Below are 15,738 nucleotides of genomic sequence, written 5' to 3'. Positions count from 1 at the left end.
TGGTGCTGGAGAAGAGTGTTGAATATACCATGGTCTGCTAGGAGAACAAACAAGTTCATTCTGGAGAAGGTGAAGAGGAAAGGGTGAAGCCAGGCTGCTCCTTGGAGGCTAGGATTCTGAAGCTCCGTCTGACATAGCTTGGACATGTTACAAGGCGAGTCACTCTGTCAAACCCATCTTGCCTGAGGGTCTTATTTTATCTAGATGGTCAGCTCTCCAACTCATTTAAAAACCTTTTGCAGCACATCAAATTCACCAGGTGAAAGCCCCTAGCTCAGTTATTCCTTTAGTACCAGAGCTGGAGGAAATGAGATTGGAACGGCTCGCCCTTTTTAGCAAATGCTTCTTGTTTGTTGCTCATGATCTGCCTTCCACAGAGAAAACCCAAGTGTCTTCTTTCCCATTTCACAATGTGTATGCAGAGCCAGTGAGGAGGATTTTATTTCTTTATTTTACTGAACTCGAACAGTTTGGGTTAAGAGTGTAGCTTGTCTAGCTCGTCTGTCACTGTTTGCTGCTGTTGTTGAAACTAAGGGGTGGTTCTCTTCACCCCTTCAGCATTGACTGACTAACTCTGTGATCTTAAAGCTGAAAAAGTGGACACCATTTAAAGAGATCTTTTTTTTCTTTAAAAGTAAAACAAAACCCCAAACCCCCTACTTTTCTTTCAAGAACTTCCTAGAGAACATTTAGAGTCTTTTAAAAACTTCTCTAAAGGGGACTGACATCAGGGTTGGGGTAAGACTGAGAAAAACTGGATAAATTATGTATACTGCATTGAAACAGATGAGGGCGAGAACAGTTTAGGGTATTATGTTTACAACAAGAGTCCAGAATGAAGGTTGCATAGTGGAGTGTACTTGGGGCAGGGGGGATTATATACCAATGAAGGAATTTTTCTTTTACTTTTCAAAGAGAAAAGTGAACTGGGGGAAGGGGAGGGGTGGACAGGGAGGAAAATGCAACAATGAATGAATGGAAATCCAAAAATCTCTGTAAATGTTCATTAAAATAAATAAATAAACTAAAATAAAGTTATCCAGAAAAAGATATTCTTTGAAAACAAATTTTAAGTAATATGTCAGAAAAAAGATAAGAGTAAAAGCTATATCCCATGCAAACGTTATACACATTACAAAACTATACTGATTAAAGTGCAATTGGTTATAATTTTTAAAAACTTCTCTAAGACATTGCTCTTGGAAGAATTCAGTTATACTTACAGTAATTTTTGCAGCTACATCAATAGAGTAGCTTACATCTACGAAGCGGGAAAGCAGTAATTGGTTGAACTTAGATCACCTTGAAGCCTATAATTCCTTGATCACGTGGCTAGAATCACAAATTACATTGCTCTGTAAACAACAGAAGTACCTGAGCAGAACAAAAGTAGGATACTGAACAGGAAGATAAAGGTGCATTGTCTTAACTGTGGGCCAATTACTTCCTCAGATGTCACCTGATTATAAGAAGCAAGACAGGGCTGGGGTGGGGCCTCTAGAGCAGAATGTAGTGACTTAGAATAACACATACACAGGAAAAGGCCCTTTCTGAGTTCTAGCTCCCAATAGTAAAGAATCCTGTGCGCTGAGGGCCTCAGTGGTCATCATGAATAGAAGGCAAGTTCAAGATGTATGGGCTTCTGGAGTTAACCTTGAAAAGTGCTCTGATCTCCTCAAATAGAATAATCTGGTACAGTTTTCTGAGAAAACATGAGGCTTAATTTTGTCTTCCCCAAAGGAAAAAAGGAAAGCCCTGATTCTGTCTTCGTCTTTTCTTTCATTCAGCATTTCACGGAAAGCTTTCCTCCAAGATTCAGGCAAGCTTCTCTTCCACACGATTTCACGTCGGAGACCATTCAAGACACAGAAGAAGAGAATTATTATATTAGCCCCCGGAGTGTTCTTTTAGAGGTAACTCTTTGCATCCTTCCATCATTCGCTCTTTCAGCAAATATGGAGTGAGCCCCCACCGGGTGTCACCTCTGAGACACGAGGCGGGGTCTAGTGTTTATCTACTCAGGATTAAGTCACACAGATGATGAACTCACAGTGCCAGCACTTGAAAAAGAGACAGTCATAACAGGAACGCATGAGGGATGGCTGGTTGGGGTGGGAGACTGATTTCCAGTCAAGAAGACCAAGGAAGGAAATGACATTTTCTTTTATTTGAATCATAGCCAGAATCTGATCCATTCAAATTCAAGGAGATGATTTCCATTACAAGTGGAAAGAATAACATGGACCAAAATTCTTGGGTGATGAATTGTGTGGCCCCAATCAATCCATCTATTCATTAACTGGAAGTCTGTCTTATGTACTGATGCTAGGGTAACTTATTAAGTGTGAGAGCTACAATTATGAGCCTGGCAAAGCTCCTAACTGTCTTCAGAGGCTCACCAGCTTAGCAGGCTTAGAACTCACCAGCTGAACATGTCACACACAAGCATGGTCAAAGGGCTTTGGAGAACCATTTCTCTGGTCACAGGAGTCAGAGAAGGCTGCAGAGAAAGGTGACCCTTGAAATACACATGGTGCATAATGTGGTTGGGACCTTGAGTGAATGAGGGGCTGCAGTGGGAAATGAAGCAGAAAATTAAAAAAAAAAAAAAGCAGGTCATTAAGGATCCTGAATCTGAAGAAAGTGACTCTATTTTGCAGGAAATTATCTCCAAGTACTATCACCAGCTCAAGGAGCTTGGACGGCACAGTGGTCAAGGTCTCGCCTGTTGAAGCTTAGTAGTTCAAACCTGCCAGGTTCTCCATGGTAAAAAGATGTGGCAGTTGGTTTCTGTTAAGATTTCAAGCTGTGAAAACCCTATCAGCCAGTTTCACTCTGTTCTGCGGGGTCACTAGGAGTTTGAAATGTTTTGACAGCAATTAGTTTGGTTTTTGGTTTATGCATGGGTGAATTTTCACTAGCCGGCCAGGATGCGTTCATTACACAGCATGTCCAAATCTCCTTTGACCACTGTACTCTACTCAGTCCAGAAATACCTCTCACACGAGTGTTTCCTGGAATACTCTGATGGCAGCTAGGCCTTTGTGGTAATCTATCCACTCTGATACATACTGAGTACCAATTATATGGTAGGTACTTTACAGAACACTAGTAGGTGGGTGCTATTATGAAGCTAAAAGGTAAAAGAGTGAAATAATGATGATAAAGTTTGGGAAAGCACAGATGACCAGCAGCAGCTGAAATTCGGATGAGGGTAAGGGACATCAGCTACATCCAAACACAATTTCAAGAGGCAAAAGTGAAAGGAGCATCCTGGGAGAAGGGACTAGCACTAACACAAGCCTTAAAATACCAGCTCTGATAGGTGGAGCGAGAAGACTCTCACCTGGAACTAAGGGTTCAGGTTGCAGGTTCATGATGAGTTTGTTATGACAGGCCTTGATTATTTGTTAGCAACTCTTGCCCCAAATGACCATCTTGGACCTATGGAGAAATTGAGGCTTCATGGGCAGTATTTTATTTTAATGATGGCTAGAATTTGATCCATTCAAATTCTAAGAGGTGATTTCCATTACAAATGGAAAGAATAACATGGACCAAAATTATTGGGTGATGAATTGTGTGGCCCCTATCTATCTGTCTATTCATTAACTGGCAGTCTCTCCTTTGAGTGCAGTATTTTCTAAGGTCCCCGGAGTCTGAGCCCACCCAGACCACCACATCATATTACCATGGAGAACCTGATGGTTCCAGTTAACAGCCAAGAACTTAACCACTGTTCTTGTGAAGCTGCCTGTGAGCAGACCAAGGAAATAAGTTCATGCCAATAAGTGCCCAGAGATGAAACAGAAAGGTAAATAGTGATTTGGTCCAACAGAATACTTGTATCAGGAGGAACAAGAGGATCTGAGAGAAGAAAATGGATTTTAGGTCCCCCCTAAACTGCTGCTTACAGTAGGTGAGTTGTGGTTGTTGTTGTTATGTGCCATCGAGTCGTAGGTGACTCATAATGACCCTATGAATGAAAGTCCTCAATACTTGTGTGACTTTCATCCTTTCTCCAGGTTCATAGGGTTTCCAGAGGCAAACTATTACAGAAGTGGATGCCGCTCCTGCTTCCAAGCTTGTTTTAATCAGGGAGCTCCACCAAACACTGTCTACCATGGGTAACCATTAATGCATTTGACACATCAGTGTCACAGTGTTCAGCTTCACAACAACCACAAGTTACCTCTGTACAGCAAGTGGACACACCAAGGCTATACAACCTAGAAGAATGTTTGAACAAAAACAATGAAAAATAGGCCTGAGGGCCGTGGATCAGCAGGAAGTAGCTAAGAGAATACACCATCCCCTTTTCCTTATGAATCAGGGTGAAGTCTCTCTCAGGGAGGAGTGATAGGGAATGGCAAGGGACACACTGACAAAGGAGATTAATCAGAACTGGCTTTGACAAGCACTGTGGCAATTGGACAATTAAAACAGACATTGGCGGGGGGGGGGAAGAAGAACGAACTGGGGAGGAGGGTGGAGAAAGCAGGGCAACAATGAATGAATGAAAACCCAAAATCTCTGTAAATGTTCATTAAAACGAATACAATTTAATAAAAATTTTTTAAAAAGTCACTCACCTTTGGCTTGATAGCATGACTTTCTGTCCAGTAGGCCAACTGATCATTCTCTATGTTAATGTTACTGTTGTTAAGTGTCTGAGTGATATTCCCTGAATGAGCACAACTGCTCAACAATGGAGGACGGACTTGCTATCCCAGAGCCCAGCTTCAGAATGTAAGGATGGCGTGAAAGAAACTAAGGACCGTGTGGGATAAAAGTCATCGGGCTTGGCGGGTACACTGCTTCCTTACATCTATCTTCCTGTCCACAGCTGGATAAGATCATCGATGCCAATGACACCGATGGAGCCGTTGAAACTGCTGGCTCAGCCAAGGCCTTCAAGAGAACAGAAAATCCTTACATGTCAATGAAATCCTGGTAAGTAAAGCTTACGCTCACACACTCTTGTAAGGAAACTTTGTGGCCCAGTGGGTAACATAACAGACTGCTAACCAGAAAGTCAGCACTTCAAATCCACCGGCTGCTCCACAGAAGAAAGATGGGCAGTCTCCTCTCACAAAGCTGTGCTCTCTCAGAAAGCTTACGGAGGGTCACAAATGGGTCAGAACCGGCCCAGAGAAGTCAGTATATATACACATACACACAGGTAGACATATATCACCTAATAGCCAATCTCACGTGGTAGAACAACCACCATGAGTTATTTTAAATATCTAATATACGAGCTCTGGTGGCCTAGTGGCAGGAAACTGCACTGCAATCCCAGAGGTGCGTGGTTCAAATCCACCAGATGCTCTGCTGAAGAAGGAGGAACAATCGCCTCCTGTACCAGTCAGATCCAATTTGACGGTACACACATAAAAAAAAAATAATCTAATATACTAGTTGGAAGGAGGAGTGGCATCCACTTCCGTAATATCTTGCCTTCGGAAACCCTATGAACCTGGAGAGAGGATGAGAGGCACCCAAGCGTCGAGGGCTCTCCTTCATAGGGTCGCTATGAGTCGCCTGTGACTCGACAGCGCTTAACAACAACAACAACAATATACTAGTGAAAACATTACTACACACTAAGTGTAGCATATCATTTAATGATCTCAGAACAAGAAAAAGTGGCAATGGTTCCCTCACCCACCTACCAAGAACCATTAGAAAAGCCTCTGGACAATTTCTATCTCCTGAGAAAGTTGTTTTTGCAGTGCAGATTCTTGCCCTTTTTTTTTCCTTACTGTATACCTTTGAGTCAAACCCGACTTGCACAGGAGGAGACTGCCTCTTCCTCTCCAAGCAGAGCATCTGGTGGATTCGAGCTGCATGCCTTCAGGATTGCAGTGCAGCTTCTTGCCACTTGGCCACCAGAGTTCCCTGAGAAAGCTGGGTTTGATTTTGCATTTATGTCTATCAGTTCTGTCCTCTAAACGCTGCCCCATGTGAAGTGTTCTTTTGATTCTCCATCCATTTCTAGAAGGAAAATTCATTGGATCTGATTCTAGTTGTGGCTGTGATTCTGATGGTCAGGCATCCTTTAAGACTGACAGCTTTCACATGGCTATGAGCTACTTAATTCTGATTCACACAAGGGCCAAGCTGTAAGTGAATGTAACTTTCTATATGCTAGTGTTTCCAAAGAGACGCCCCACCAGTTGGCTGAGAGCAAAGAAGCAGCCCAGGCCCTTCCAGAAACCCAAGATGGGGGACTTCACCTGCAAGAAAAAGGCTTAGAAAATGACTCGTGTCTGTCACCTGCCAGTTCAGAAGCAAAGACTGTGGATGACAAAAAGAGGTCGACCTCACTAACTCTGGTGCAACTGTCTATACTAATCAAGTAAAGTTCTAATTCCTAAGACCTCATGGGTTCCCAGGGCAAGGCATGCTTCTGATTGTACTCAGTATTCACATTTCAAAACCATTCCTAAAAAGCTCCACGTTGGCCAAGAATACGAGCAGCTTTTCCCTTTCGCTAAAGTCATGGCCAAGGACATGAACAAGAGAACTGCAAGGATGTTTCCTGAAAAGTTGTCCCTTGGCCATAAGCAACCAGAGTAGAATGCCATCCAGACCGTACTGTGAGCATAACTGAAGGCACACAAGTTGCATGCAGATGAATTGGTTTTAAGTGGTAACATGAGCATATGATTTTGACTCTTTTAGTGTAATCTCTTAGAAAAATAATTTTTAGATATATATAGATATATACATAGATAGATATACATATACATACATATATATATATATAGGTTGGTTTTGTTGTTGTTAAGTGCTATAAAGTCTTAGATGACCCATAGTGACCCTATAAACAAAAATCTTGAACACAAACTTTCTTCTTTGCTCCAAGTTCATAGAGTTTCTAGAGGAAAGCTTTTCTGGGAGTGGATGCCACTCCTGTCACAGAGCTTGTTCTTTTTGGGGAGATCCACAAAAACTAAAAGCCTTTTAAAATATGAGACCAAATCCAATCAGCTCACACCTGCTGTGAGCAAAAGCCACACCCTAGTCTCAACCCCAAACCAGAAAACATAGGTATATATATCTATATATATCGATGATAGATATAGATATATATTAGATAGATGATAGATAGATAGATAGATAGATAGATAGATAGATAGATAGATAGATAATAGAGCGAGCACTCTGGTAGTGTAATCTATAGAGGGGGTGCACTGCCAACCCAAAGGATGCACCTCTTCGGTGGTTCAAATCCACCAGTGGCGTCACAGGAGGAACGTACTTTAGAGTTCCAGGAAACCTGCTGGAGGGTCAGTTATCAAGTAGATGATGTGGGGGGAGGGGGGACCGACCCATAGCTGACCCTCCAAGAGTTTTCAGAGGCAGTTAATCACAGGGAAAGAAGCAGCTGGTGTATTTGAACTGCGTGCCTTCAGGATTGCAGTGCCGCTTCCTTCCAGTAGGTCACCACACTGACTTGAGAGAATGTAGTGAATTTAGTTCCTTTTAGTTCCTTGTCCAATGTCTATGTCCTAATGAGGGAAGGCACTCACAAGCAGTCTTAAGTAACTTAAGTTGCTATTTTCTCTAAATGTTTAGGCCCATGTTATGATAGGAAAATGCAACCTCAAATGTAAGAAGCCATGAGTTTACTTAGAATCCAGCAGTTCAACTCCTGGGTATATAGTGCAAAGAAATAGAGACTCAAATAGATACCACTTGTCCACCAATGTTCATTAAATACATTATGTTCAATGTTCAATGTGCATTAAACACAACAGCTGCAAGGCAGAAACAAACCAAATGTCCATCTATGGACGAACAGATTAACAAAATACGGTATAAAGATACAATACAATATTATTTCACCATGTAGTGGTGGTTGTTATGTACCATTGAGTCACCTAAGACTCATAATGACCCTACGGACACTAGCTCTGAAGCCTGCCCTATCCTGAGCCAATCTCACTGGCTCTGACACACCTAACCCCATTTCTCAAGTCTCTGAGTCAGTCCATCTCATCCTGGGTCTTCCTCTCCAGATGCTGGGACATAGATGGACTTTGGAAACATTATGCTGTATGAAATAAGTCAGCTATGAAAGGACAAACATTCTATGATCTCAATTTGAAATGTCTAAAATAAGCAAATACATAAAAGTAGATCAGGGGTTCCCACAGGGTGAGGGAATGGAAAGTCATTGCTTAATGGATACCAAATTTCTGGTTAGGGTGACGGAAAAGATTTTTAAACAAATAGGGCGATAGTTGCACAACATTGTGGAGTGTGATTAATGCCCCTGGACTGTACACTTGGGAATTGTTAAAATGGCATTTTTATGTTGTATATATTTTAGAATTTAAGAGAGGAGGGGAAAGCCAGCAAAACTGCTCACTAGTTCAAGTCCGGGGTCAGTTACCTAATATGACTTCTCCAAATGTCTTATCTCACAGTAACATTCCTGATGAAGGCCAAGTGGAGAAACTGGATGTGTTCCTTTCTCCTCCTGACATCATAGACTATCTCGCTCTCATTGAAGCTGCAGGACGGATATGGTAGGGCAGAGATTTGAATGCTACTGGTTATAAATGGGACGGGAGACAAAGTATTGTATCTTCAACATTCTATTTGATGACATGGCCAGATGGTTGGTACAAGGGGTCTTCCACTGAGGCTGGCAAAAACACAAACATTGTAGTGTGGAAGTGTCACTAAAGAGGTGAGTTGGTATAGGCATACTTCAAAGTCCAGGAAGCAGGAAATACCTGATTTGCAAAGTAGGAGGAATGGGTAATAAGTAAGCGTAGCCCAAGGAAATCAGTCCCCCTCACTCTACACATACTGTAAAATGAGTGAGCCAGTGAAGTCAATAAAAATCAAAGGTCTGAAAAAGGAAAAGCCGTAACAGGGGTGAAGATTTTAAATGCCTTTTTACAATATTGTTGATCAGAAACTCAGATACAAAAGATTGTATGGGAGAGAATATTCTTCAAGTAATCATTGCCTATTTGATTCTACATTCTCTTAGAGTTAGGAGTTTGGTGAGAGATCACATATCAAAGGGTAGCAAATTCTTTAAAGTATGTTACGTACTTGTTTTAGTTAAGAAGTGACACTATCACATTAACAGAAGTGAGTGGCTTTAAGAAACAAAAAATTTCTCAGTTTGTTGTTTTGTGCCATTGAGCGGAATTGACTCACAGCTGACCCTCCAGTGGGTTTTCAGAGGCAGTAAATTGCACGAGAGGAGAGAGCCTGTCCTTCCTTGGAGAAGCTGGTGGATTTGAACAGCACGCCTTTGGGATTGATGCACAGCTTCTTACCACTAGGCACATTCAGGGTACTGACTCTGGAACGAGACTTTCTCTCTGTCAGCTCTGGAGGAAAGTCCTGGCCTTGTGCTTCTGCTCCTGGTCAATCTTCAGATAGCTTGGTGTCTCTTCCCCATCTCTGTTTGCTAGTTTGTATTTAATCACTTTTATATTTCAAGACTGCCAATCTTGTTAGATGTCTTTGAGTGGACTACCCTTCATACTGATCTTATCAAAACAAATACAAATGTCCCGTCCTGCACTTGCCGAACAATCTCTGCCATGCATAAGCCCACCGTTGTAGCCAATGTGTCAGTCCATTTCATTGAAGGTCTTCATCTCTTTTGCTGGCCCTCCGCTCTTCTCTGTGTGGTGTCTTTTCCAAGGACTGGTGCCCCCTCACAATATACCCAAAGATTGTGAGGCGAACTTGCACCATTCTTGTCCCTCAGGAGGATCCTGGTTGCACATCTGCCAATCTAGTTTGTTCTTTTGACAGCCCATGGTGTGTCACATACTCTTCTCCAACACCACAATGCAAAGGCATCAGTTCTTTGGGTCATCCTCCTTAGCTGTCCAACTTTCATATGCATATGAAGCAACTGACTATATCATGGTGTGGACCAGGCCGACTTTGTTCTTTAAACTGACATCCTTGCTCATTAGTCTTTAAAGAGGTCCTTGGCAGTAGATTTGACCAACATAACACGTATTCATATTTTGATTTCTCAACTGCTATGTCCATGGGTGTTGCTTGCAGATCTAAGTAAAATGAAATCATTGACAACTTTGATGCTGCCTATTAGTCCAATCGTGAAGATTTGTTCCCTTGATATTGGGATGCAGCCCATATTGACAGCTATACAGTCTTTGATCTTCTTCAGTAAGTGCTTCAAGTCTTTTTCACTTCCTGCAAACAAAGTTGTGTTATCTGTTTAATGTAGGTTGTTGATGAGTTTTCCTCCAATCTTGATGCCATATTCTTCTTCACATAGTCTAACTTCTCAAATTATTTGTTCAGCATACAGACTGAATAGGCATGAAGAAGGGATACAACCCTGACAGACACCTTTCCTGATTTTAAACCATGCAATATGCCCTTGATTTATCCCTTGCTTCTTGGTCTAAGTACATGAGGACAGTTAAGTGTTCTGAAATTCCCATTCTTCTCAATGTTATCGATAATTTGCTATGATCCATACAGTCCAGGCATAGTCAATAAAGTACAAGTAAAAATCCTTCTGGTATTCCCTGCTTTTTGCCAAGATCTAGCTGACATCAGCAAAAGTATCCATTTCATTGTTCCATGACCTCTTCCGAATCCAGCTCGAGTTTCTGGAAGTTTCCTGTGAATATACTGCTTCAGCCACCTTTGAACAATCTTAGCAATATTTTGTTTATGTGTGTTATTAATTAAACTGATAATTTCCATATTGTGTTGGATCACCTTTTTAAAAAAAAGTAGGTACAAATAGGATTCTCATCCATTCAGGGTTCCACACTTCTTGGCACAGTGGAGTGAGCTTTATCTGTTTGCCAACACCTCAATTGGTATTCTGTCAATTCCCAGAGCTTTACTTTTTGCTAAGGCCTTCAGTACAGATTGGACGTCTTTCTTTAGTATCATTAGTTCTTGATCATATATGCTTCTTCTGAAATCATTCATCCTTTTTGATCCAGTGACTCTATGTACTTTTTCCATCTTTTGATGTTTCCTGCATCATTCAATATATTTTGCCCATAGGATCCTTCATTCAAAATTGCAACTTAAGGCTTGGTTCCCCCACCCCCACCCCGTCCCCTTCCATTCTTTCAGGTTCAGAACTCCAGAGTGTGTTTTTTCCTGTCTCGTTCTCTATTTTCAGGTCCGTGCACATTTCTTATACTTTTATCTTCTCAAGCTCCCCTTTGGAATCTCCTATCCAGCTCTCTTTATCAATCTTTCCCTTTTTGTTATTGTCTCTACGTTGAAGAGTAAGCTCTAGATTGGCTTCTGACATCCATTTTGGTCTTTTCTTCCTTTCCTGGGTTTTTAATGACCTTTTTGCTTTCTTCATGTACATGTCTTTGATGTCATCCAACAATTTGTTGGTCTTCAGTCTTTAGTGTTCAATGTATCAAGTATATTAATGAGATGATTTGTAAATTCAGGTTATATATTTCAGAGAATACTGGCTCCAAATACACTCACACTCATGCTGCTTTGTTAACATAAAAAAGACCACACATGACCAAATGGAATTATAACTGCACGCACAGAAGTTGGGCTTTATAAAGCATAGTTTTGGGGGACAAAATTCAGACCATAAAATTATCAAATGTCTCATAAACTCAAAGAGGACAGAAAGCATACCCTTCCATTATTACAGATTTCTCACAATCTGTCCAGGTTCAATACCTCCTTACCTGCATTTCTTGCTCTCAACTTAATCAAGAATGAATTTGATATTTGTTTATTAACTATTATGCTTAACAATTCTGTGATTACTGCTTTAAAATTGTTGCTGTTCTTCTTCTTAACCACCATTGGGTCGTAGACGACCCATAGCGACCCTATGAATGAAAGTCCTCAACACATGAGTGACTTTCATCCTTTCTCCAGGTTCATAGGGTTTCCAGAGGCAAGCTATTTACAGAAGTGGATGCTGCTCCTGCTTCCAAGCTTGTTTTAATCGGGAAGCTCCACCAAACACTGTCCGCCATGGATAACCATTAACGCACTTGACACATCAGTGTCACAATGTTCAGCTTCACAGCAACCACGAGTTACCTCTGTACGACAGGTGGACACACCAGGACTATACGACCTCTCTTCCAGGCTCAAGAGGCCATATCCACCCAACTGACAGTCTTTAAAATACTTATGAAAAACCTGTTTATATTGAATCATAAGGATATAAAAACTCTTCTAAAAATTAAAAAAAAAAAATATGTATAGTACCGCCCTTCCAAAGTTTCAGTACCTGGTAGAAAAAATGGCCTTACAAACAAGTAAATATAAAATGTCTACAATGTAACAGTGCTCCCATAAGGTACTCATGGTATGAGAGGAGGATGGGGGGAGAAGATACAAATTACATACAGTAGAGGAAGTAGATGGTTTCACGAAGGTGGTATCATGGAGCTGAGTTTGGAGGAAGGTTAGGCTCCAAAAGGGATTGGATAGGAATCACATTCTAGGTAGAGAAAGGCAGCAATCTGGTTTAGATGGGTGCAGCTTGACGAAGGAAACTGCTAACAGCAGAAGCAATGGGCCAGATGGACTGTAGAGCCTGTACACGTCATCTCTGTCCTGTGGTCTCACACTGTTGCTGCGTGCTGTGTCCCACTGCAGTGTGGCCCAGTGGGCAGGCCCCCCGCGCCTAGGATGCTTATTCTGCCATGGAGACCACCTACTGGCCGTGAATGATCTGAAGCCCCGAAACTTGGAGGAAGTCTCCTTGTTTCTCAGTCGGTCCATTCAAAAGGAGGTAAGTGCTGCCTGCTAGCCACGGCTGAGGCACGTCAGGGCCAGAAGGAACAAGATCATGGTTTATACAATGTCTGAAAAGTACTCTGAACACATATGGGATTCTTCCTCAGTCACCAAGTAGAAATAGCATAATGTTATTAAGTCTCTGTCAAAATTCTCTCAGTAATTGGAAAGCACAGTGGGTGAGGAGACAGAACATCTGGGTGGGGGAACATTTGGAAGCAGTGAGATGAGGCAAAAGGGGCCTGCAGTAGAATCCGACAGGATCTGGTTGAATCCCAGCTTCTTCGTCAATCTGGGTCGCAGTGTTTTATCTTCTGTAATGTTGGGCATTATAACACCTCATAGAGTTGTTGGAGTGTTAAATGAGTTAACAGATGTCATGATCTTATGAAAATAAAAGACATATATCAGGTGATCACTATAGTTACTAACTTTTACTTCTACTATTATTGGCCAAGGGATGTTGGAAAAGTTCCCTGTTGGTATTTGTGGGTTTTTAAAAAAAAGTTATTTTATACTTGTTTACATACAAAGTTCATAAAGTTCATATACATTGTTTTTCACACCAGACCTTTCCCCTTTCCTTTACGAGTCCCTCCCTCTACCCATCAAATTGTGCAACCTTATATTAAGTTCCCTGTGTTAAGCCTCTATTTCTCATCTCTGAACTCACAACAGCCATACCTTCCTCACAGAGGTAGTGAGAGAAGTGAAATATGTAGATATCTTCTGCGGATGTGCTTTTTTAGACTGCTAATCATGGGGCCAACTTACTAGTAAGACCTCCAAATTATTAGTTCCTTTCCTGCTTTAAAGAACTCTAGTAGTACAAGGGATTAAGCATTGAGATGAGAGGGGGAGAGAGAGAGAGAGGATTGATCATACCTTTTATGCAGGGAGATTTCCCATAAGTCTCCTTGAAAAAAATGGTTCTTTGGCTTATGATTTCTTTTTATTTTATTTTATTATTTTTGTGTGCCTGTACCGTCAAATCAGATCTGACTGGTACAGGAGGAGATTGTCCCTCCTTCCCCAGCAGAGCATCTGGTGGATTCGAACCATTCGCCTCTGGGATTGTAGTTGCAGCTCCTTGCCACTAGGCCACCAGAGCTCCCTGGCTTATGATTTCTGAACAACAGTAGACTGGATGACTTCCCAACGTCCTTACAACTCTTAAGAGTTTATGTATGTCTTGTCCTTTTTGCAAGGAGCCCTGGTGGCACTGTGATTAAATCTCTTCACTGCAAATTGAAATGTTGACTTCAGTAGATGATGAGGGTTCGGTAGACCATGTAGAAGTGTTTAGCATGTAGAAAGAGCTCAGTGAAGAAAGACATCAGTGTCTGGTTCCACAAAGATTACAACCTTAATGCCAAAGACCCTGTGCAGCCCTATCAGGTCACCATGACTTGGATCCAGCTCTCCAATAGCAAAAGGTTTGGGTTTTGGCGCCTCTTCTGTATTGCATGATAACTTTGTTGGATAGACGAGCTGTCCTATTGCTACTATGTAAACAGGGAAATCCAGTGAAGTTTGGGGGAATGATTAAGATGTACAGTTAGTGAAAGAGCAAGGAGAAAAGCTGGGTATCATTTGCCCACTATTTATCAGACATCCACTCTGTGCTGGCTACGATGGTAAGTTCTAGAGCCACAAAAGTAGCCTTGGCCTAAACGTAAGGCACTCACAGATTAGCAAGTGGAAGGCGTGGTAAAGGGATAATCCAACATCTCCACAAGTCACCACTGAGCTCTTCTCATCCTTTAGTCTATCAAAGATGCGCTTCAAAAACAGCCCCAGAGGGTGTAAACAAAGGCAGATTACAAACACTCTGAAGGATACTCTTTAGGGGTTAAAAAAAAATTTTTTTTTATTGTTTCTTGTGTTATAGAAAGTTAAACTCACTATCGGCCGGATCCCAAATTCAGAGACATTCCACTCTCCTGACTGTACCTGCCCAGGAAAACACCAGCAGGTTGCACCTTTTCATTGGGATAAACCTGATCTGGAAAAGGCACCAAAAAGAAGTCCAGCCATCAAGAAGGGCCAGCAGAAAGGAACCGGACAATAGCACACCAACGAGCTACCACAGCAGAGCAGGGACTGTAGACCAAAACTGTGGGCCAGGTTCATTCTATCACCGCCGTGTGTGATTCTGGTACACCTCTCTGAATTTCCCTACCTTCATCTTAACAATGGGACAACCACCCTCTCTCTGGCCAGTCAGGGAGGTTGAAAGGGTCAAGTGGGATAATAACTATGGAACACAGTGATGTAAGGCCTTATTATCTTGGACTTCGTTCGAAGCACAAGTGTAAACTGGATAAGTCCCTCTTCTAAAGGCACAGTATGTTCTGCTGAGGCCATCGTTCACACAACTGATTCTTTGTTAAGGAGCCAACAGTTGGAAATGCTCGTTCCAGGAAGTCAAATTCCCCAAGAGAGATGTGATACCTTATCGCCCTTCCCAAGCACCTCCTGCACCATCATCTCATGTCCACATTCTGAGTTACACAGAATAATTTCTTGGATTCAATATTTATCTTGTTCTTCTTAAGGATTCTTAGCCATCTCAGAATCTGAAGTAGTTTGTGGTCATTCCAGCAAAGATATGCTTCCCACATAAGTAATGAAAGAACTACTTAGCAATCCTAAATTTGAAAAGTCTTTAAATGTACTCATTTATTCTGGAAGGCTAAGAGAATCATTTTCCTCCCTCATAAATAGGAAAAAGGAGACCGAGATCCAAAGTACTAATAATATCAGGGAATGTCAGAGCAAAAGCAGGCTTCAGAAATCGTACTTCAGCATGTCCTCATTTTACACAAGAAGAAAGTAAGATCTTGAATGATGGATCATAAAGCTTTCTTGACGGCTCCTATTTTTTTAGCTATCCAGAGACAGAACCAAGAATCTAAAACTAGCTTTGAGAAACAGATGTCTTTGTGTTTGGATTAAGATTTTAAA

At 41.6% G+C, this 15,738-nt stretch overlaps 1 protein-coding gene across 1 annotated transcript in view; it reads left to right on the top strand.

The window, feature by feature from the left end:
* The window catches only part of PLEKHS1 (pleckstrin homology domain containing, family S member 1), a 21,601-nt gene extending 6,759 nt beyond the window's left edge, over nt 1-14,842 (top strand). The window contains exons 7-12 of the mRNA XM_006880164.1: nt 1,788-1,913; nt 4,847-4,953; nt 6,155-6,319; nt 8,439-8,540; nt 12,631-12,766; nt 14,663-14,842. Coding sequence (XP_006880226.1) covers nt 1,788-1,913; nt 4,847-4,953; nt 6,155-6,319; nt 8,439-8,540; nt 12,631-12,766; nt 14,663-14,842 — 816 coding nt within the window. The remainder of the gene's footprint in view (nt 1-1,787; nt 1,914-4,846; nt 4,954-6,154; nt 6,320-8,438; nt 8,541-12,630; nt 12,767-14,662) is intronic.
* The last annotated feature ends 896 nt before the right edge of the window (nt 14,843-15,738 follow it).

This window comes from Elephantulus edwardii, unplaced genomic scaffold, assembly GCF_000299155.1.
Source record: "Elephantulus edwardii isolate Elephantulus edwardi_28Jun2011 unplaced genomic scaffold, EleEdw1.0 scaffold00006, whole genome shotgun sequence".
Classification (NCBI taxonomy): Eukaryota; Metazoa; Chordata; class Mammalia; order Macroscelidea; family Macroscelididae; genus Elephantulus; species Elephantulus edwardii.
Note: the sequence above shows the minus strand (reverse complement) of the source record. Positions and strands in the feature narration are given on the sequence as shown.